Source organism: Jaculus jaculus, chromosome 5, assembly GCF_020740685.1.
Source record: "Jaculus jaculus isolate mJacJac1 chromosome 5, mJacJac1.mat.Y.cur, whole genome shotgun sequence".
In the NCBI taxonomy this organism is placed as follows: domain Eukaryota; kingdom Metazoa; phylum Chordata; class Mammalia; order Rodentia; family Dipodidae; genus Jaculus; species Jaculus jaculus.
In genome coordinates, this window is record NC_059106.1 from 25,312,872 (window position 1) to 25,337,329 (window position 24,458).

The 24,458-nt window shown below is 45.0% G+C and overlaps 1 protein-coding gene and 1 non-coding gene across 45 annotated transcripts in view; one reads left to right on the plus strand and one right to left on the minus strand.

The window, feature by feature from the left end:
• The window catches only part of Clasp1 (cytoplasmic linker associated protein 1), a 263,726-nt gene that overhangs the window by 186,571 nt on the left and 52,697 nt on the right, over nt 1-24,458 (minus strand). For all 44 annotated transcript variants that reach the window (XM_045150081.1, XM_045150066.1, XM_045150080.1 and 41 more), the window contains exon 3: nt 807-885. In XM_045150081.1, coding sequence (XP_045006016.1) covers nt 807-885 — 79 coding nt within the window. The remainder of the gene's footprint in view (nt 1-806; nt 886-24,458) is intronic.
• On the plus strand, nt 1,410-1,535 carry LOC123461370. Its single transcript, XR_006637652.1, has one exon. It is a non-coding gene; the product is annotated as a U4atac minor spliceosomal RNA (small nuclear RNA).

Here is a 24,458-nt window from a genome sequence, read left to right on the forward strand (position 1 = left end):
AGTTTCAGGAGGCCCTGGGGGGCACATACTCACTCTCTGTGTCTGCCTCTTTCTCAAATAAATAAAATTTTTTAAAACCTACTAAAATATCAAATTCACTGTCTTTCCAAAAATAAATAAATAAAAATAAAAACACGACTAACCAGAAAGCTACAGGGACCAAAAAGGACAAGCACTTAAGACCCAACAGAAGTGAAGAAAGTACAGCTGGTAGAGCCCTTGTCTACACATGAAGACCCCGGGGTCCATACTCAGCAGGGTCTGTGCAAAAAGAAGAAAAAGAAGGAAGAGAGAAATCCTCTATAGTTAACAATAGCACAGAGATCACCTGCTTGGTGTCACTATGAAATAATGAAGGGGGTAACTGAAATCTGTCTTTTCATTTTGCTGACATGCTTGCCCTTCCATTAACAGTGAGCATTCACTGTACAGCTTTAATGACATTTATAATTACGGTGGAAGTGTTAATGTCAACAACACTGTCTATAGAAAAATCCAATTGGGTCATTTTTGCAGGACTTCTCCAAGAAAATCTCTCCAAGAGTTAGAAACAAACATGACCGCCTGGCACTAATGTGTGATAATTTTGCATACAAAACTGAATTGGCAGTAATATTCACATTAGAACATGTAATACTACTAATGTTCCATATTAGCACATGAAGGCCTAGAAGGCGACAGCAGAGAGGAGTAAACAGGTGTACGATGAGCCCAAGAAAGGAAGGGGGGCTGTGGGGGGGGGGGGGCTGCAGTGGGACAGCGGAGCAAAGCGAAGCGGAAGCGGGGGAATGAGGTCTGAGGCTCACCTGTGCCGATTTGCGCCTTGAACCGATCCTGCAGCCGGGTGACCAGCGCCGACAGGATGTCCATGCCCAGGAGAACCACCTACAACGGGAAACAGCCAGCGTGCGTTAGTCCTCCCGCTCTGCGGACATGTCTGGTCCCCGCGATCCCAGGGCCCAGGCACGTCAGCCAGCTGGAAAGGCTCAACTGGTTGGAGCCGGATAGATGCTCTCGCATCCTGTGCCCCCCACAAAAAAGACGTTTACAGTTTTCATAGAAAACATTAGGGGCGCGAAACGAAAGCAAGCCCCGCTTTCCATGCCAGTTTGGAGCCCGCAGAGACCCGGCCCCGCCCCTGCGGCCCCGCCCCAGAAGGCGTGTATGCAAATTTACGGCGCGTATGCAAATTTACACTGCGACGACGCGTGGACTTCTGGGTAAGCCCTAGCAGCAGTCTGGAAGCCCCTCGGAAGTCTGGGGGCAAACTGTAGATGGTGATTGGCGGGAACTGTGGTTACTGAAAGGTTTACCTACCCGGCGGGCAAGGACGAGCCTTGCGAGTTAGTCATCACAACCCAAAAGGGTAGCGGTGCTTCCTGCTCGCAGCGCTCTCACACTGGGCAACAACCATCCTTTTCTTGGGGTTGCGCTACTGTCCAATGAACGTTTAGTGAGGGCAGTACTGCTAACGCTTAGACAACACATTCGCATCAGTTAGAGCTTTGCTTTATCTTGGTGCAATTTTTGGAAACCAAAAAAACCTCTTTACCACACTCTGTAAACTAAGAAGTATGTTTAAGTTATTGCTTCCTCTTTCACAACTGTCCAGTAGGTGGCAAGCCACTACCTTCCTGCTAGTGTACTGGGGGCACCCTCCTTCAGTTAAAAAGAACACAAACTGCCAGTCCCCCTAGAAAACTAGACATCTTCCTGCTCACGATTAAAATCCAGCTTTACATAAATTCTCCTAAATAGGAATTGGTAAGGAGACACTAACAAAGAAAATGAGTTTCATTTATGGGCAGTTTTTTTAAACTCAGGTAATGATATAAAACACTAAACTAATGGCTTTGCTTTTGAGGTAATGAGGATTTTAGGTTTCACACTTTGGATCACTTCCAAAGGGTACAGGAGAGGGAGGGGTAATTTTGCAGTAGAGAAACCTGACCAGCATTACTTCTGCCAGGTCACCAAAGTCAATATCCTAAGTCACGCTGGTGCCTGCACACATGATGTGTGATGCAAGCACGCATTACTTCTGACCCCAAGCCCATAAACCCAGTGTCATCTTACCAGGAAATTCCAAGTGAGGCTCCTATGAAACACCTGACCAGTGCTCCTCCACACTGTCAAAGCCAAAACCACCAAAGTAAAGAACCTGTCACAGTTAACAGGAAGCAAACGAGGCAACAAAAAGCAATACTGATACTCTGGGGCAGAAAAATGACATTTTTCCTTAGGTAAGAGCTACACACATTTGATTAGCACATGGGTTTTCATTAGTAATAATCTATCATCATCAGCCAGCACTGTGTTGTGTGCATGTACATACATGTGTATATACCTTTTATTGTTTTGAAACAATGTCTCAGTATGTATTCAAGGTTTGCCTCCATTTGAAATTCTCCTGCTTCAGCATACTGAATATTGGGATTACAGGTGTGTGCTACCATACCTGCCTTACCTTTCTATAAAGAAATTCACAACTGGGGGTGCTAGAGAAATGGATTGGTGGTTAAAGGCACTTGCTGTGAGTTGGAAGCCAGCCTGAGACTACATAGTGAATTCAAGTTCAGCGTGGGCTAGAGTGAGACCCTACCTCAAAAAAACAAATATATGTAGAAATGTAAATGGTAAAACATTCTTTCAGTGAAACAAGGTGACAATACTTAATCCTAACGGATAACAACACATTATAAAATAGAGGAAATAGCCGGGCGTGGTGGTGCATGCCTTTAATCCCAGCACTCGGGAGGCAGAGATAGGAGGATTGGAGTGAGTTTGAGGCCACCCTGAGACAACATAGTGAATCAGCCTGGGCTAGAGTGAGACCCTACCTCGAAAAAAAAAAGATTTCTAAAATAGAGAAAATAAAAGGGGAAAGTGTGGGGGGCGGGAGGGAATTACCATGGGATTTTTTTTTATAATCATGGAAAATGCTAATAAAATTTTTTTTTTAATAAAATAGAGAAAATATACCACCATTTCATGCAAATTGTCAGTACATTAACAAAGAGACCAACAGGAACAACAAAACAGACTCAAACATTTTGGGGCACTTTCTTGACATGAGGCACTTAGAAATAACTGGCACAGCAGAGGAAATAAGTCTAGTTTTTAAATAAATGCCTGGGGGCAAGTCAACTAGTCTTGAATGTAAGAGGACCTAAAGTAAATGAAAAGAAAAAACAATTAGGCCTGGAGATGTGTTCCTGTAATCCTAGCACCTGGAAGCAGAGGAAAAGAAGGATCCCTGGGGCTTCCTGGCCAGCTGGTCTAGCCTAATGGGTGAACTCTGAGCCAATGAGAGAGCTATCTCAAAAGGAGGTGGACAGAATTCCTAAGAATAGCACCCTATATTGGCCTATGAACATACACACTAGTGTACACACACACACACACACACACACACAAAAGAGGGGTTAGCTAGCACTTGGGAGGCAGAACTTCAAGGTCATCTCTGGCTGAATAGTGAGGTCAAAGCTGACCTGAATCAAAAGGGAAGGGGAAGGGAGTGGGAGAAAAGAAACAGCAGGTTGAATTCGTACAGCTCTTCCACAAACCACTTAGTAGTCAAGCGGTACAAAACCAGGCAAAGTATTTTTTGAGTGGGCAGAAAAGATATCTGTAATCCTGGCTATGAAAAAAAAACCTCCAATAGTCATCATAATTAAAATGATATTATTAGACACTCACCAAAATGGCTAAAATGAGTAAGACTGACAAAACCAAATGTTAACAAGAATGTGATGCCGTGGAAACTCTGCTGGACACAATGTAAACTAGCATAACCAATACTTCAGAAACCCTCTCTTGGACTGGAGAGATGGCTTAGCAGTTAAGCACTTGCCTGTGAAGCCTAAGGACCCCAGTTCAAGGCTCAATTCCCCAGGACCCACATAAGCCAGCTGCACAATGGGGACCACATGTCTGGAGTTCATTTGCAGTGGCTGGAGGCCTTCGCATGCCCATTCTCTATCTATGTATCTGCCTCTTTCTCTGTCTATTGTTCTAAAATAAATAAATAAATATATATAAAAAAACTGGGCTGGAGAGATGGCTTAGTGGTTAAGCGCTTGCCTATGAAGCCTAAGGACCCCGGTTCGAGGCTCAGTTCCCCAGGTCCCACGTTAGCCAGATGCACAAGGGGGTGCACGCGTCTGGAGTTCGTTTGCATTGGCTGGAAGCCCTGGCGCACCCATTCTCTCTCTCTCTCTCTCTCTCTCTCTCTCTCTCTCTCTCTCTCTATCTGTCTTTCTCTCGGTGTCTGTCACTCTCAAATAAATAAATAAAAATTTAAAAAAAAAAAAAACAGAAACCTTCTCTTGCAGGCAGTGTGATACAAGCTGGAATCCCAGCACTGAAGAGACAGAGCCAGGAGGACAGAGAGCTGGAAGTCAGCCTAGGATACATAAGATGTTTGAGGTCAGTTGAAACTACATGGTGCAGACCTGTCTTTTTAAAAAAAAGGCTGGGTATGGTGGCGCTCTCCTGTGATACTAGCATTCTAGAGGCAGAGTCAAGAGGGATGCAAGGATCACAAATTAAGAGTTTAACTTTGGCTACAATAAATAATGAGACCCTATCTCAAAAAAAAAAAAAAAAAAAAAAGGCCAGGTGGTGCACGCCTTTAACCCCAGCACTCAGGAGGCAGAGGTAGGAGAATCAGCATGAGTTTGAGGGCACCCAGAAACTGTACAGTAAATCACAGGTCAGCCTGGGCTAGACTGAAGCCCTACCTCTAAAAAGACAAAAAGAGGAAAGAAAAGAGAAGAACGAGGGGAGGGGAGGGCCAGGGATGCAGGCCAGTGGTGGAGCACTTGCCTAGCTTGGTGGAGGAGAGAGAGAAAAGAAGGGAAAAAGGAAGAAGTCCTCTTGGTTATGGAGCACACGTGAAGACAGACACATGTAGCACACTTGTTAGAGACAGACCCAATAGAAACACGTGCCCATGTACAACTGGGGACATGCACAAGAGCGGTCAGGGCAGCACTGCTCACAACTGCCCGCCACTGCAGGACGGTGCACCCTGAGGGATGCAATAAACAGTACTAAGGGTTGCATATCACACATACGTGCACACACAACAAAAAGGAACGAGTACTCCTTAAACTGCCTGTGCCTTTGTATTCTGTGCACACTCTATACAAAGTTCACAATTTTAGATGACTGACCCTGACCACACTCTGATGAATGGTTTACACTGGTTCCTGCTTTGCAAAACCCCACTTCTTCCTGAGCATGAAGTCTACTCACCACCCAAAGAAAGAAATACTGAATCTTTTTCTCCACAGCAATGTCCTTAAGGGCTGTTTTTAACCTTTGGAGGATGGCAGCTGGGAGAAAACACTGCACTCACACTTTACTTTATATACTTTTGGATAAGGAGTACAGCATCAGCACCAATTACACAAAACAGACACAGAGATTACCCAAGGTCACAATATCCACAAACAAGCCTGAGCCTCCTCCTACCTATACCAAGACCATTTTCAGTCTAGACAGTCACAACATGCACAGAGCCTGTGGTTCTAGTCTTTTGCATCTCTCTGTAGCTTAAACCTTGAGGAAGTTACAATACTTCTCAGCCAACATCAGAAAACCCCTAAAGTGGCTAGAGCCATGAGCCTCTCTCGAGCTCGCTGATAATGGCTAGGTCACATGAGCTCAATAACTGCAGCTAGGGAGGCGACACTAGGCTACATTGGCCAGAGGTTAATAGGCTTCAAAAGCATTACCCAACAATATATTTCCCTTACAGAGCACATAGGAGGGGTTAGCAATGTTATAACAGCCTGCCTGGCATATAGTAGGCATTCAATACATGCCTGGTCCTTTCCTTAGGAAAGCAGCATGAGACAGAGGAAGTGGGGTGGGGGTGGACAGAAAGGGAAGGAAGGGAGGGAAGGAGAGAAGGAGGGAAGGAAGGGATGGAAGCAAGAAGGAGACAAAATAGGCATTAAGCCCAAAGAAGAAAACAAGCTTGCCTAAAATTATATCACCCTGGGCTGGAAGGATGGCTTAGCAGTCAAGGCACTTGCCTGCAAAGCCAAAGAACCCCAGGTTCAATTCCCCAGGACTCACAAAAGCCAGATGCACAAAGTGGCACATGCATCTGAAGTTCATTTGCAATGGCTGAAGGCCCTGGCATGCCCATATTCTCTCTCTCTCTAAAATAAATAAATAGAAATCGTTTTTTAAAAATTACCTCACCCTGTTGATATGTGTTACTTATTCCAGGACAACAGGATTATATAGCCAACTTTTCAGTGGCTGTATAACAGCCTACTATAGTTTAGTTTCATAATTATTAAACCAGATCTACAAGTCACTACAGTCAAGTATGTTCAGAATTGTCCTTCTGTTTTCTTTTCTGAGGTTGTATGTATGTGTGTACATTTGTATGTGTGGGCACACGTAAGTGTGTAGACGATGAAGGGTATCTTACTCAGCTGCTCTACACCTGCTGTCTCTCACTGAACCTACAGCTCACAAGTGGGCTACACTCTCTAGCCAGTGAGCCCCAGGACTCCCTGTCTCCACTTCCCCAGAGCTGGGGTTAGAGGCACACACCACCATGCTGGGCATTTTATTATGTGGGTTCTTGGGATCTGAACCCAGGTCCTAGTCTCCCCAGCCGTGAACTTTCCATTTGTTTTCAGACAATATGGTGATGAGTATATACACATGTGCTAGGACAAAAAATAAAGACCTTGTATACTGTTAGCACTTCCCCCATAATGCGCAAGGTGCCCTTTAAATTCCAAACAACATACGGCTGATTTCTGCACACAGTTTAGTTATTTAACTGCAACCTTATTAGCTAAGGGGGCGGGGGGGGGGGGGATTAGCACCACGCTACACTCACTTTCAATTCCAAGAATAAAACACAGTACAAATACAAAAGAAAAAGTGTGATCAAGTCGCTGACTTGGTCCAAACACATGTGGAATGAGAAATGAGTCACTCGCAGTCATCCTTCAGAGCAGTCACCTCTGGAGTCCCTGGACACTCGTTCTAGTGATACTGCCACTAAGCAGTCTATGTTCTAATTCCTCTTCAGTAATGTCCTCCAGAGACAGTTTGTGAGCCACAGAAGTGAAGGTCTGTTAAGATACAATTACCACTGGGTTATGAGACTTGCAGGTTACAGGTGTGTTACCGGTTGCTGGCCATACACAGGGATGGAACTATGAGAACTGAACTTGGGTTGGGGGTTGCTGGAGAGATGACTTAGCAGTTAAGACACTTGCCTGAAAAGCCTAAGGACCCAGGTTCAGTTCTCCAGTACCCATGTAAACCAGATGCCCATAATGTGTCTGGAATTCACTTGCAGTGGCCAGAGGGCCCTGCTGTGCCCATTCTTATTCATTCTCTCCCACTTCCTCTTCTCTTCCCCCCTCCCAAATAAATAAATAAACTTTTAAAGAAAGAGGGCTGGAGAGATGGCTTAGCAGTTAAGGCACTTGCCTGAAAAGCCCAAGGACCCATGTTCAACTCTCCAGATCTCACGTTAGCCAGATGCACAAGGTGATGCAAGCCTGAAAGGCAACACATGCGCACAAGGTGGCACAAGCAACTGGAGTTTGATTACAGTGTCCAGAGGCCCTGGCACACCCATTCTCTTTCTTACTCTCTAGCATGTGTGTATGCACGTGTGTGTGTGTGTGTGTGTGTGTCTACTCTGTTGGGCTTGCCTCAAAGAGGGGAGGGGAGGGGAGGGGAGGGGAGGGGAGGGGAGGGGAGGGGAGGGGAGGGGAGGGGAGGGGAGGGGAGGCGAAGCAAAGCAAAGCAAAGCAAAGCAAAGCAAAGCAAGGAAAGAAAGACATGATATTGCAGTCATCACTTCTGTTCACAAGGCTACAACGGGCCACACAAGGCTAGGAGGAAGGTGAAAACCCAAAGGCAAAGGTGGGTGTGGTGGCTCATGCCACAGCTTTAATTCCTGCACTCAAGAGGCTGAGGTAAAAGGACAGCCATGAGTTTGACACCAACCTGGGCTAGAGTGAAACCCTGCCTGAAAAATAAAACAGCTTTTTAAAAGATTTTAAAAGCCACAATGCCAGGCAGAGGTATTAAGTTTTGTTTGAAGGTCTAGACCAGCCTTAAACATTTCAGGAATGATATAAGTGTTCTGTAAATCACTGGGCCAATGCAGTAAACACTAACCACGTGGTCACCAGCAACTGAAGCCAGATAGAGTGGGTGGAAACCGGAACTTTTCTTTTCATTAAATGTTACTTAGTTGAACCCGACATGATGACGCACACCTTTAATCCCAGCACTCAGACGGCAGAGGTAGGAGGATCACCATGAGTTCAAGGCCACCCTAAGACTACATAGTAAATTCCGGGTCAGCCTGAGCTAGAGTGAGATGCTATTTCAAAAAAACAAAACAAAAGTTACTTAGTTGACTTTCAATAGCTACACAGGGTCCTTGGCTACCCTGCGGGAAGCTGTTCAGATTAAAGCAAGCAGGTAGAAATGGGAACAGATATGTGAGGGGAGCAGGGGAGCAGGGAACCAGGACAGCTGGACTCTGCTTAGAACTCTGGTTACTTGACACCATGCAGGAACAGAGGCCAGTATTGCCAGACCTCTGGATTTAAAACACTGGCAACTTATAAACCAAACAAGATGCCTCCAAGGCAACAACTGTCACCCCAGAACAGGGGAGGCTAAGGCAGTAGAATATTTCAATAAACTAATCTGTCTCAGCCCCAATCACAACGGCAAACCGTATCTGTGGGTTAAATCCCACACAGATTCTGAAATCTACAATGTCGCCCACCCAGATACATCCCATTAGCAGGATGTCAGACCCTGAAACATTCCTGACTGTTTCCCACAAATGGCTTTCACAATTCTGCTCAATGTGCTCCTAGAGTTACATATTCCCCTTCCACAAACTCCTTCCAGCCAGCAAGGCTCCCCTGTCCTTACTCATCTCCCTATATCTTTCCATGTGGTCTCCAGCCTCCTAATTCCTCCAAGGCCCCAGCATAGCTGGCATAAGCATCCACTCCTGTATAGCCCTCCTTCCCATGTAAGCTAGGCAACAAATCAAGTGCATACCTTCAATCCCAACCACCTGGAGAGATGAAGGAGGGGAGGGATCACTTGAGTCTGTAGCCAGTCTTTGAAGCTTAGTAAGAAACTGTCCCAAAAATAAATAAAGCACCACTATTCAAAATGGGGCAGTTTCTTAAAGACTTGTCCCTTAGTACCCATACCCTGCATATTCTAAATCCCTTAGGGTACTTATATAGAATAGTGCTCACATAGAAAACTATGCACATACATGCTCCTATATACTTTAAACATCTCTGATATACTAATAACACAAGCCTATACAAGCACTGTCACACAGCTGGGAGGGTGGCTCCATGCATAAATGGTTTACCATGCAAGCATCAGGACATGAGTTTGGATCCTTAGCACCCTTGTAAACCTGGACACCACAGTGAGTGTCTGTCATCCCTCTGTAGCCGGAAGGGAAGTAGAGACCAGAGAATGCCCTGGAAGCATACAAGCCAATGAGCTTGGCTATGCAGAGGTGAACAAGACTGCCTCAAACAAGGTGGAGGGTACGGATTGACACCCGATGTTGTCCTCTGCCCTCTACAAATACATTATTATGACATGTGCGTGCCTGCCTTCACATACACACACACATAGAGAGAGATGCCACATTGTTTTAGGTTATTATTTGCAACAAAGTGTCTGTCTCATAGCTCTAGTACCAACATAAAAATGCCAGGAGCAGTGGTGCATACCTATAATCCTACCACGGGGGTGGGGAGGAGCGCCAGGGGAGGAGGGCAGAGACAGGAGGATACCTGGAACCTACTGGCCAACCATCTAGCCTACTTGGTGAGCTCCGGACCAATGATAAAAATGCCTCAAAAGAGGTGGGTGGCAACTAAAGAATGCCACATGAGGTTGTCCTCTGTCCTCCATATGCACAAAGGAAGACACCCTCTAGCACTGGGGTTCAAATGGAGCATAACTGCAAACAGGCATAAGAGATCATTTGGGGGTGATGGAGAAGTGTCCTAAAACTAAAGTTTGGTGGTAGTTGTACAAATCTGTAAATTTAATGCAAATAACTGAAGTGTACATGAGCATAAATTATATGATATGGGGCTGGAGAGATGGCTCAGCAGTTAAAGGTGCTTGCTTACAAGGCCAGAGGTCTGGGTTGGATTCCCCAATACCCATGAAAAGATAGGTGCACAAAGTGGCCCATGAGCCCATATGCACTTGCAGGAGGCTCTGACACATCCATACTAACTCTCTCTGCTTTTTCTATCTCTTTCTCGCTCTCTCTCTCTCAAATAAATAAATAAATAAAATATTTTAAATTTTATGACATATAAATTATATCTCAATAAAACTGTAAAAAAAAAAGCTGTTACTAGATTTCAAAGAGCGCTTTTCTATCATTTTGTTGACTGGCTCATGGCAGTCTGAATACAAACTACTCCCCCCGTCCCCATAGCTTCATGTGTTTGTGATTAAGCTCCATACTTGATCCCCAGCTGGTGGCAACCTGGGAGGTGAGGCCTTGCTGGAGGAGGTGTGTCGCTGGTGTGAACTTGAGATTTAACAGCCCAACTCCAAGCCCACTATGGAGACTATACCCATCCAAAGCAGCTCACTCCGCTGCTTCCTGCCACACTCTCCCCACCATGATGTAAGCTGAATAAACCCACCGCATGGGCTGCTTTTTATTACTACACTTCATCTGTCCCATGGGCTCCAGTTCCTCTACGAAGACTCATTTCAAGTATCATCAACTCCAAGGACCTACCTCCCACCCACATCCATGCTCCTGGGACGGGGGTCTGGGTTTGCAGCCACTACTACGCACTGCCCCCCCCCCCCGCATTCCTACTGGCATCCAGAGTCTAGACTGCAGCTTTCCTGACACTTTCCTTCTCTGCCTTACTCGTATCCCTATCAGCATCAGCCACAGTGCTAGCAACTATGGAAAAGGTGAACAGAGAGGACCTGGGTAAGAATGTGAATGCCATTAACTAAAATCACAGTAACAAACCCACACCGTAACTGCTACCAATTACCCCAGTGTAGCCCTGCTTACACCTGCTTCCCCCATCACACCCCACAGTATATATTAAGATAAAACCAAAATGTCTTCTCAAAAAGGAATCCAAGCCGGACGTGGTGGCGCATGCCTTTAATCCCAGCACTCGGGAGACAGAGGTAGGAGGATTGCCATGAGTTCGAGGCCACCCTGAGACTCCATAGTGAATTCCAGGTCAGCCTGGGCTAGAGTGAGACCTTACCTCGAAAAACCAAAAAAAAAAAAAAAAAAAGGAATCCAAGGGCTATGGATGTAGTTTGGTTGGTACAATGCTTGTGTGGAGATCAAATTAATTGGAAAGCTAACTGGATGGAATAAGGATAATCTTTGCACAGGCTAAGCATGAGGACATGGAAAACTGTAAACCTTGGGTAGGGGGCTTCTTGAACATGGGAAACACACAGCTTCTCCAAAGGCTTCCTGATGAAGTAAACTAAACAAACAACTCAGTGCGACCTGGTCTAATGCAAGCCCGTACGATCTGGTCTAATGCAAAACTGTACGATCTGGTCTAATTAATGAAAACCTGTACGATCTGGTCTAATGCAAACCTGTACAATCTGGTCTAATGCAAGTCTGTAATCTAACTTATGCTCTGACTGCCCATTGCTTTGACTGCCTGAATCGAAATAAAAGCTGTGAGTATAATCACTTCGGGGAGCTTTAGAGTACATCCCCCTGAACCTCCCTCTAAATCACACTTTGTCTGGTGTGTGTTCATTTTGTGTTTATCCTAACACCGCTGGACGGTATTACAGCTTACTTCACATGCCTGAAGCCTTGGGTTCAATTTCCAGCACTACATAAACAGGATGTAATCTCAGAATTTAAGAGGTCACTAGCTTTAAAAAAAAATCCAAGGGTTAGCTGGGCATAGTGGCACACACCTTTAATCCCAGCACTCAGGAGGCAGAGGTAGGAGGACTGTCCTGAGTTCAAGGCCACCCTGAGATCACACAGTGAATTCCAGGTCAGCCTGGGCTACAGTGAAACCCTACCTCAAAAAATTAAAGTAATCCAGGGGTTGGGAGATGGCTCAGTGAGTAAAGCGTTTGCCATGTAAGCATGAGAACCTGAGTTTGGATCCCCAGCACCCACGTAAAAGATGAGCATGCTGGTGTGTATCTGTGATCCCAGCGCTAAGAAAAGGGGGACGAGGAGGATCCTTGAATCCTCACTGACTAATTAATCTAGCCAAATTAGTGAGCTCCAGGTTCAGTGAGACCGTGTCTCAAAAAATAGGATGCACCAGCATCAAACTTCACTTCACAAACAGCAGACAAACTTCACGTCCCCTGAGCTTCTGTCCCCTGGGGTTTTGTTCTGTTCAGACTGTGTTTCTAAGTTCTGTCTTTGATACACATGCAGTGACTAGATACCCAGAATCCTCTCATGCTTTTGTTTGCTTCTCTTCTTTAAGAATCTCGAAAGTCAACTATTTTTCTAGGTAGGTCTTAGGAGGTCCTTTATCTATTAATTCAAGTAGGACTGTATTAATTTTCAGCTAGCCTCTAACTCTGAAATGTTATACTATATGAACACAACTTTGTAAGTACCAATCAAGTCAAGTTTAAGTCATGACTTAAACGTCCCCAAAAGCACAGATGAACCTCAAGAGCCCCTTCCACATTTAGCTTTCTACACTAACGGAGGACCTCTCATTCTCAGCTGACTCCTTTCAAGTCCAAATACAGTAGCCTCTTCTCTGACGGAATGATCTTTCTTTCCTTCTTACCACTCTGACCTCCTTCTACCATACTCCAGGAGCATGTCAACTGATACCTTAGTACTCCCCTGTGTCAAAGGACAGTCTGTCAAGTTCTGAGCAGACAGGCAAGAAACCACTGTCTAACTAACTGGAGAAATGGAAGCGGGATCCCTCAGGCAGGAACTATGGCCAGCAACACTTACTGGTTCAAATATCTAGCACTTCTAACTGGAGCCCAAGAAAGAGTTGAGAGGAACTACAAGCCATGTTTTGATGTAACTCCAAGCTGACGTTGGAAGTCTGAGGAAAAACCAAGCTGCATGGAAATGGAATTGTCTTGAAGGGCATCAGAAAGGAAAGGTGAGGTCAGTAGAAACCTCACTTCAGGGTTGACTCCTCCTCTTCCACTTCACAGTTCTATTATAATTCCTAACACAAAGAAAATCTTCTTTGCCAGAAATTAAAAATTATACATACCAGGAGCTGGAGATGGCTTAGCGGTTAAGGCACTTGCCTGTGAAGCCTAAGGACCTACGTTCAACTCACCAGTACCCACGTAAGCCAGATGCACAAAGTGACGCATGTGTCTGGAGTTCATTTGCAGTGGACAGAAGTCCTGGCATGCCCATTCTCTCTCTGCCCCCCCCTTTCTCTCTCTCTCTCCTCTGCTCTCAAATAAATAAATAGTTATTTTTTTAAAAAACTATACATACCTACACACAATAGGTAGATTCATCATGACATAATAAGCCTGCTGGACCTCACATACAAGGCTTAAAGGCAGTATGGAGGATCAACATGAACTGGCTGCTCTAATGGCCTCACCTTCCCCACTTCTGAAGAGCACAAAAGCCCTGAGATCTGGAAGCCAAATCTCAGCTCACACCAGTTCTTACTGCCTCCTTCCCCTAGTTATTCGTGATGTCACACCAGCTCACAGTCAGTTCACACCAGTTCTTACTGCCTCCTTCTCCTAGTTAATCGTGGTCTCACACCAGTTCACAGTCAGCTCACACCAGTTCTTACTGCCTCCTTCTCCTAGTTAGTCGTGGTCTCACACCAGTTCACAGTCAGCTCACACCAGTTCTTACTGCCTCCTTCTCCTAGTTAGTCGTGGTCTCACACCAGTTCACAGTCAGCTCACGCCAGTTCTTACTGCCTCCTTCTCCTAGTTAATCGTGGTCTCACACCAGTTCAGTCAGCTCAGACCAGTTCTTACTGCCTCCTTCTCCTAGTTAGTCGTGGTCTCACACCAGTTCACAGTCAGCTCACACCAGTTCTTACTGCCTCCTTCCCCTAGTTAGTCATGATCTCACAATAGTTCACAGTCAGCTCACACCCATTCTTACTGCCTCCTTCCCCGAGTTATTCGTGATCTCACACAAGTTCAGTGAGTTCACACCAGCTCAGTGAGCTCACACCCATTCTTACTGCCTCCTTCTCCTAGTTACTGGTGATCTCACACCAGTTCAGTCAGCTCACACCTGTTCTTACTGCCTCCATCTCCTAGTCATAATCTCACAACAGTTCACAATCAGCTCATATCCATTCTTACTGCCTCTTTCCCCTAGTTATTTGTGATCTCACAACAGTTCAGTCAGTTCACACCGTTCTTACTGCCTCCTTCTCCTAATTAGTCTTGATCTCCAATTCCAAAGCTGAATAGGACCATGCTTAGGAGAAATAAACAAAAAGAACAACCAAGTGAGGGATAAAAAAGTATGTCCATGATAAAATTATTTCAAATGAAGAAATAACTGTTCAACAAAAGCAATGATAAAAAGCAAACAAAAGAGGGACTAGAAACATGGCTCAGTAGTTAAAGGTGCTCGCTTGCAAACTCTGACAACTCTAGTACCCACATAATGATAGATGCACAAAGTGATGAATGCATCTAGAGTTTACTTGCAGTGGCAGAAGGTCCTGGCATCATGCCCGTTATCTATCTCTCTCTCTCTCATAAATATGTAAGTAAATACAAATTTTTATGTTCCAGAGTCATGAATTTTTTTTTTCATTTATCCATTCCTGTTTAAATGCTAGCTAGGGGGGCAAAGGAGATGGCTCAATGGACAAGAGTGTTTGCTGCACAAGCATGAGGACCCGGGCTCAATCCCCAGTGCTCATTTAAGGAGCTTGGCATGATCACGTGTGCCTATAATCCCAGCACTGAGTGGGATGGAGACAGAAGGATCACTGGGGCTCCCTGGTCAGCTAGTCTAACTGAAAAACAAGGTGCTCCAGGTTCAGCAAGAGACTCTGTCTCAGGAAGTAAAGTAGAAGATACATCCAAAACATTCTCCTAAGACCCAGGCACTTGCTCACTCTGGCCCAGCACCAGCAATCTCGTATCACACCTGTAAGATGGACTGACCCTTAAGGGCTCCACCCTAACTTAGAAACACTAAAGAATTACCTAGAGTTTTAGGAAAAAAGGCCTTTGGACAGTTTCTTGTTTTAGCAACAGCCTTGTCGCCTGCCCTTATAGCCAAGGCTGAGGATTCCAAAGCCCCCCTTGTCTGTGGCACTGTGGCCAGAGATCAAAAGCCAAAGTCAGGAAACTAAGCACACAGTTTCCCAACCTTTATTCCTAACAGCCCATCAAGATTAAGCCACTGCAGAGGATGCCTCCACAGAACCACAGGCAGAAATTAAACCCTTCCCTCAAGTCAGCAGTTTTCTTGTCAGGTGTACAGCAATACGAAAGTAGGTAGCACAGGCTAGACCCACGTTCGACTGTGCTCTGTATCTCCAGACCAAGTGAAGAGAGCACGGCAACTTGGGTGAGCATTGTCTTGCACGCTTTTCAATCGGCATCATTCCAGAGGGGAAGGGGCTGTGTGACCCCCACTCCAGGAAGCAGTCAACTCAGTGTAGCGCTGGGTTCCCAGAAAAGGAGATGTACTTTGCTTAATTTAAAACAAAAACAAAACAAACTCTCTTTAAATGAGCTTTGAAATGAATTGCCTCCACATCCAGTCAGCCAATGCTCTGCCCTGAAGCCACTTTCCCACTGAACTTGCTGTGACCTTCTACGTCTGTTCCTCCCTTGGCAGTGCCAAGAGCACCAGCAACAGCTGATGCACCATGCTGGGAGCCCAGAGCCTTTGCTCACTCAATGCTCCCCACTCTGGCCTTATTGGCATAGTAACTCAAAACAAAGGGCACTGAGATGCAGAGATGCGTGCAGCAATGCTGAGGAGGCACAACCCACTGTAGGATGATGCAGACTCGAGAATTTGTTCTCAGTCCTTCCCCCATGGGCACCAGTTGTCTGTCAAAAGTCATCAACAAAGAAGGGACCAAGAAGCTAGTTCAATGGATAAAGCACTTGCAGCCCAAGTATGACAGCTTGACTGTGGGTCCCTGGAACCCACACAAAGCCTACACAGTAGCACACATCTGCATCCCCAGCGCTCCTGTGGTGAAACAGTGGAGAACAAGAGACCGTGTGTCAAACCAGGTGGAACAAGGACTGACACCAGAGGTTGTGCTCTGACCGCCACACAGCCGCCACGACAAGCATACACCAATACTTACACACATGAACACACACATACACACACAGTTACGTAGAGAGAGGGGAAAGAGGGATTTGTTGTTGTTTTTATGCCCTCTGCAGGTAAGGTTCTAAACCAAAACCTCTCTTCTAAGGAGAAAATGCCCCAAGACCACAGTGAGGGTGTCTCGGAGAAGGCCTGAACCAAGCGCAGAGCAGAGGCTGGCTCTGAGCACACGCTCTCTGACACTGGCAGCTGTGGGTCCTATTAATGGACCTCCAGCACCCTTCTTACATTTCACTGGTTTAACTCAAGGGACCAAAAAGTTCTGAGACCAGTCAATAAGCTATTTGCCTGGCCCTGAAGGAATCCATTCAAAGTCCTGGAGGGGGAGGGGGTACTAGAAGAGAAATGGGGAAACCAGGAGGATCAGAACTTAGCCAAATTTCATCACACTTTTCATTTCTTGTGTCCTAGCATGTGATCATACAAAATGAATCCACATCTTTATAAATCTTGGAAGTGTCTTATGAAACACTAATAATCTGACATTGTAAGTTTTAGGTTAAACTATGCAGTCATCTCTCCACATCCACGGAGGACTGGTTCCAGAACACAAGGATACCAAAATCCACATATGCAAGTCCCCTGTATAAAGTGTCAGAGCAGCAGAGTGGTGTGCATGTCTAGAATCCCAGTGTTCAGGGGGCTGATGCAGAGGGTGCCTCAAATTCATGACTAGCCTGCTTACATAGTGAATTCCAGGCCAGCAGTCATATAAAACTTGTCTCAAAAAAACAGAAAACAAAGAAAATACCATAGTATCTGCATATAACCTATACATACCCTGCAACACACTTTAAATAATCTCTAGACTATTAATAACACCTAGCACAATGTGTTACGTAAACAGGAGCACTGTCTAGGGAATTACGAAACAGGAAGTGTCTGTACGTACAATTCTGCTTAACCTTTTCCATCGGAGGCTAGCTGCAGCTGCAGAACCTGCAGCTGTGAAGACTAAAAACGTGGTGTGTAAAATGTGAGCACTCTGTGGCAATGACCAGGGCCACCCTGTTTTTGAAAATGGTCTTGTCACTGAACCTGGAGCTTACCAATTCAGCTAGTCTGGTTAACCAGCAAGGCCCAGAAATCCTCCTGTCTCTGCCTCCCCAGCAACTGAGATCAGGAGTATACACTGACATTTGACACTTAACACTTTATGTGGATGCTGGGGATTCAAACACAGACACTCATGCTTGCACAGCAAGCATTTTACCTACTGAACCATTTCTCCAATTCCTGCCAATAGTAATTTTGGTAATTATAACCACAGTCCAGTGCCAAATGCTCCAGCTATTACTTCAGCCTTCCCTCAAATGCTCACCTCATTGAACTGTTTTCTGGAATACTGAACATAGTTGCTGGGACACCATCATAGCTGTGTAACATGCAACTTGAAACACCCTGGGAGCCTGCTAGAAAGTCTTCAGTGAACCCATGCAGCCTGCTTAAAAAGCAGATTAACAGTTCTGGTGTGGCATTCATGTCCTTCAAGGCCCAGTACCAGTTTGTCTTTCTAGGAAGCATGGAATACTTTGGGTTCTGAGCCTAGATGGCCCAGTTTCAGGTCTTCATGTATTAAAGGGGAGCCACAGAAGGTTGTGACATGAAGTAAAATGATGTATCTATAAGCTCAGCACAGCCTGGTACATAAGTGACACTTAAGGTGCTGGAGGGGTGACTCAGTGGATAAAGTGCTTACCATGCAAGCATGAGTATTTGAGCTTGGCTCCCCAGAACCCGTGTAAAGCTAGACGCCATAGTGCTGGTGCACACACAGGAAGAAGGACAGCAAAGAGCAGAGGATCTCATAGCTAACCTGGCAAAGAGGACACGGACAAGAGGCCCTGTCTCAAACAAGATGGAAGGCATGCACTGCACCTGAAGCTGTCCTCTGACTGACCTTCAAATGAGCACTGTGGCACATGGGCACACCCACACTCATACATGAATACAAATACATCAGAAAGAAAGAGGGCTGCAGAGATAGCTTAGCAGTTAAGGCACTTGCCTGTGAAACCTAAGGGCTCAGGCTCAATTCCCCAGGTCTCACATAAGCCAGATACACAAGGTGGCACATATGTCTGGAGTTCACTGGCAATGACTAGAGGTCCTAATGTGGCCATTATCATTCACTCTTTCTTTCTCTCCTTTCCTCCCTCCCTCCCTGTCTCTAGTAGATAAATAAAAAGAAAAACAAATCTGGGCTGGAAGAATGGCTTAGTGGTTAAGGCATTTGCCTGCAAAGCCAAAAGACCCAGGTTTAATTCCTCAGAACCCACATGAGCCAGATATACAAGGGGATGCACGCATCTGGAGTTCGTTTGCAGTGGCTGGAGGCCCTGGCACGCCCATTCTCCCTCCCTCCCTCCCTCACCCTCCCTCTCCCCCCCCCCACCCACCCCCTTTCGCTGTCAAATAAATAAATATTTTTAAAAGAAAAGAAAGAAAAAATCACTCAGTAAAAAAAAACTGATGGCTTAGTGAGTAGGCACACTTACTGCACAGCACAAGGACCTGAGTTTGAGATCCGCCCCACCTAAGTCAAGCAGGGTTGTACATGCTTGTAAGCCCAGTGCTAAGGGGTGAAAATAGAAAGATGGCCAGGACTTCTGGTCAGCCAGTCTAATAGAAAATCTGGAGCTCCAGGTTCAATGAGAGACTCTGCCTCAGGTAAGGAAGATGAAAAAGCACTAGAAGGCACCCACCTCCTTCCTCTGGCCTTTCTTGTGTGCACCCGGGGTGTGTGAATCTGCACACACACCACATTCAGCACACACACACACACACACACACACACACAGAGAGAGAGAGAGAGAGAGAGAGAGAGAGAGAAAGACGTACAAGTATACAAGTGTTTTTATTCTTCCAAGCATCATTTACTTCTTTCCCAGGATCCTCAGCAGCCTTTCTTCCCATCCTCAGGATAGAAGAAATGGACGGTTGGCCTATTCTTGCTGACAAAACCAATCACACTTCTTCCTCTCACTTCTGTGAGCTACCATATGAAGGAGCATATTACAGTTCATACTAGCCTGCTGGGCTCCCTCAGCAAGCCATGCTCCCTGAAGATGAAGATGAAGGTGACCACGTGGCTCAGAAAGGCTTTCCTTCTCAAAGCAGGAAGCACCTTTGAGGCTGGCCATTCCTGCTGAGCATCTGAGCCACACAGAACAGTGCCACAGGCCTGACTACTCATGTCCTAACAGCTGCCAACGGGATCTAATGAACTCTTCTTAATGATACACGAGGCTGCCAGGCATCCTCACCAAAGAGAAGTTTCCAGAAAGGGTGTGGTCATGACTGTACTGATATGTCATCCACGGTGCCAAAGTTACACACATATCACCAGATGTCCTTCACAGACCGTATAGAGGCTCATGAGTTTTTATTTGAAATTTTCATGAAGCAAATCACAACTTCAAATCAAATTCTTCAATTGTTAATACAGGTTGGGCTGGGTACCAAAGCATGTAGCCAACTAGGTATGTATGCTATAGAATTCTATTCAGCAGTGCAGAAAAAATAAATGAAATTTGCAAGAAAATGGATGGAGCTGGAAAAGTGACCCAAACCCACAAAGCCCAAAACACATGTTCTCTCTGATATGTGGGTCTCAGCTTGTAACATCTATACGTATGCATATAGGGGGTAAATGTGGACATATCCTCCAAAGGTAGAACTGTTACCGAAAGCAAACATAAAGAACAGAAGTGGGAGGATACGAGAGTGCGGAATGGAACTGCAGGGAGGAGGTGAGGAATAGGAGGAGGAGAGAAATAAACAAAAAGAAATTGCATTTGAAAATATCAGAATTAATGATACCTAAATCTCTGTATGCCAACTAAAAAGCTCTGTATGGTAATGAAAAGACAAATAATTTTAAAAATATCTGTGGGCAAGGCATGGTAGCACATGCCTTTAACCCCAGCACATGGGAGGCAGAGGTAGGAGGATCGCCATGAGTTAGAGGCCACCCATAGACTACATAGTGAATTCCATGTCAGCCTGGGCAAACCCTACCTCAAAGGAAGGGAAAGGGGAAGGGGAAGGGGAAGGGGAAGGGGAAGGGGAAGGGGAAGGGGAAGGGGAAGGGGAAGGGGAAGGGGAAGGGGAAGGGGAAGGGGAAGGGGAAAGGGAAAGGGAAAGGGAAAGGGAAAGGGAAGGGAAGGGAAGGGAAGGGAAGGGAAGGGAAGGGAAGGGAAGGGAAGGGAAGGGAAGGGAAGGGAAGGGAAGGGAAGGGAAGGGAAGGAACAGGACAGGACAGGACAGGACAGGACGAAAGAGAGAGAGAGAGAGAGAGAGAAAGGGTGTGTGTGTGTGTGTGTGTGTGTGTGTGTGTGTGTGTGTCAGGACAACCTCTGGGTATTGGTCTCCCTTATTTGGAACAAGTTCTCTCCTGATGTTTGCTGATGAGAAAGTCACAAACTTCAGGATGCTCCCAACTCTGCCGCCACTGCCATGGACAAAATGGGATTATAGGGGAATGTGTCACTTTGCATCCCGCTTTATATGGATGCTGGGGGTCTGAACTCTGGCCACTAGGATGTGGAGCAAGTGCCTTTAACCACTGGGCCCTACTGGGACCATTTCTATAAATTCTTCCCACAGTTGACTAAGTCATAAAAACTACACCAGAAAAGGATACAACTAAAAGAGAGGACCTATAAATTGCTACAGGAATACTTTGTTTTTAATCACAAAGCAAACTGAACCAAAAAAATATGAAGGAGGATTGGAGAGAAAGCTTAGCGGTTAAGGCGCTTGCCTGCAAAGCCAAAGGACCTCACTTCAATTCCCTAGGGCCCACATAAGCTAGATGCACAAGATGACACATCCATCTGGAGTTCGTTTGCAGTGTCTGGAAACCCTGGCACACCCATTCTCTCCCTCCCTCTTCTCCCTCTCCCCCCACTCTCTCTCTCAAATAAATAAATAAATAAATAAAATATTTTTTAAAAAAATATGAAGGAAAAAAACAGCCACTTCAAAAGACAAGCAAGCAAGAGACACTGATCATCCAGCTGTTACTAAAACACTGAGTCATACTGGACAGGTAAGGGGCTCAGAGATCCAAGACAGACCTCACCTACTATGTCATGGATAATACAGTTGAAACAAACACACAAAACAGCCACAATACAAGGCAAACATAGTCTGGGACAGTGAATGTGACTAACAGGTATGGAAGGAGCACCAGCTATTGACAAGTGATTTCAACAAAGAAACACAGCCTGGGCCAGAGTGAGAGCTTACCTCGAAAAAGAAAAAAAAAAAAGATAACTATTTTGTAATTTTTGAAAGTAGGGGATCTGAATACTGAACGAGTGGCCTGCCTTTCAAAGTCAGCTTTATTCTCTCAAAATGAACAAATTTGGTAGCCCATGTGGTACTGGGAGGGTAACAAATTGCAGGAAATAAAAGGTCGATGGACTGGCAACATGGTTTGTTTGTGTTTGAGCCAGGATTGTCACAGTTTCTGTGTGGAGGAACAATGGAGCCAGAGCATGCAGGAATCATTGGTTGCAGTGGAGTTCCTAGCATTTTTACTGAGATGCCAGGTCTGTAGACAGCACCTGGCTCAGGATGGATTGTCCCCTGGGTTGTGAGCAACCCAGCTGTAGAGGCAGAATTGGAACTCTGGGGACTTCATCATTGGCTAGAGATGTCAGACTAGGAGCTACAAGAATTTGATGTTTTGCCCTATTTGTTTCAGATCTTGCATTGGTTCCATCTTTCCTTGATATGCCCAATGTCATCTTTTGCAGTATGAATGTTTACTTTATGCCATTATGTGTTTTTGATTTTACAGACACATAGACCTGGGACAACAGGGATGTTTGAACACTGTTGGGATTGATTTAAAAAAAAATCAAAGTCTAAGAGGATATAACTAAATCATATGGAAACCTATGTTTTTGGACAATGTAACACTCAGGAGCCATAAATTGTTACTAGAAAATTTTCAGTGCCAGGGTTGGGATACCATCCAGTGAGTTGTTGGCCAGGGAGGTCCCTGATGCCCCCAAACATTACAGGTCATTGCTGAGCCCCTTGGTTTCCCACCAAGAATAGATGGTAAGACCCTATTGCTGAAGACTGGGCTGAAAGGTCACTAAGAAATCCAACTGGAGTTGAGCTGAAAACCTCCTCCATGTAGACCAGCTGACAGAAAGCTGGAAGAAGCCATTCTGCATACAGTTCACTGGGAGAGAGAGAAATCACCAGTGAAGATACTCAACAGTGGACACTGCAAGCAAGCCTTATATTTTGTCAACCAGGCCAAATGAGCCAACGGGTACAACAGTGGTATGTCTGTTACGGGAGAAACCAACTGCCCTCTAATTTGACTGGAGGCTCGTTCCATGGGAGGGAATACATCCCTGATACTGAAAACCTACAACAGGGGTAGTCATGAGCCCTAGGGGTGTAACATCTGCTGCTGTCTGGCTAAATGTATATACTATGCTCATCAAACTGACCTATAAGTACTTCTCTTAATGTTCATACCCATATATTAATGCTATTCTCACATTTTCGTTAGAGAATTTTCTCTTTTCAGATGGCAGTGACCTTGGGATGACTTAGAAGGCATCATGGTGCCGCGAAGAAGTGACGGAGGAGTGCTCAGCACTGCAATATCTCTATTACACTTTCCAAGGCTCGGGGTCTATTGCAGAAGAGGTGGAGGAAAGAATGTAAGAGCCAAAGGAAGGATAGGACTCCTAACAACATGCTCCTCCAGACACAAAATGGCCTGGATATCCATGATCTCATAGTGCCTGACACTACCTACACAAGACCATCATAATAGGTGGAAAAAAATCATGACATCAAATAAAATAAAAGAGACTGATTGAGAGGGGGAGGGGTATGATGGAGAGTGGAGTTTCAAAGGGGAAAGTGGGGGTAGGAGGGAACTACCATGGGATATTGTTTACAATCATGGAGTTGTTAATTATAAAAATATTTTTAAAAATGAAAGAATTCATTCTCCTTTTTATGCTCCGTTTTAAAAAGGAAAAAAACTGAGATATCTCTCACAAGTCATCCTTTGAGTATACAACTGAGTAATTTACAGTACGTATGCAGGTTTTATGGCCACCACCACTATCTAATTCCAGAATATCTTCATCTTGCCACCCCCTGTGGGGGGGCAACCTGGTATCCATTAAGAGCTATCCCCTACTGCCTTCTCCTCCATCCCTAATGTAATTACAATTTTTCCTAAGGTTATTTGGTTATTGACAGGAGAGGAAGATGCACTCCTAAGTCACAGGACCTCTATTCTGGGAGGTCTGTGATCTACAAAGGGCATGCTTGAATGCACTGAGGAAGATAAATTAGCATCTTCCTCTTGAATTATTCCCTCTAGTACCAAGTAAGCTTCAAACCAACATCCAGATCTGGCTTACTCTGACTGCATTGCTAATCAACTTTGAACATTTGGCCATGGCATATTTTACAATCTTCTATCTCAAAATTCTGGAGCAGAAACCAAAAGATAATCTACAGCAATTATCACACATAAAAATAAGCTAAATGTAAAAAGTAGTAAATGAAGTAATTAAAATAAGATAGATTCATACCAATGTTTGCTCATTTAGCTGGCAAAACTTATCAAAACAGTTCATATAGTCAATGCAGTAACAGAATTTCTACAGATATTTTCATCCTTTTAGAAAAACCAGACAAAAATGTATAGGAAAGAAATAAAACTGAAGAAGATGAATATTCTTGGCAGGTTCTTGGCCCTCGCCGCAATGTTTTTTGGTGTTACCAAGTGTTGTAAACTGTGTGTAACCCTCTTTAATTTTAGATAGGTAGTACAGAACGGAATTGGCTTTTGCAACAACTTCTGCTTATTTATTCATGTAGCAAACAATGTAATTTATCATCACTGCCATATCCTGCAAATGTTTCCTGAAGGAATATGTTTAAATTATGTTTATTTAAAAAATGCATACAGCACAGTGTGGTGGCACACGCCTTTAATCCCAGCACTCAGGAGACAGAGGTAGGAGGATCATGAGCTCAAGGCCACCCTGAGACTACATAGTGAGTTCGGGTCAGCCTG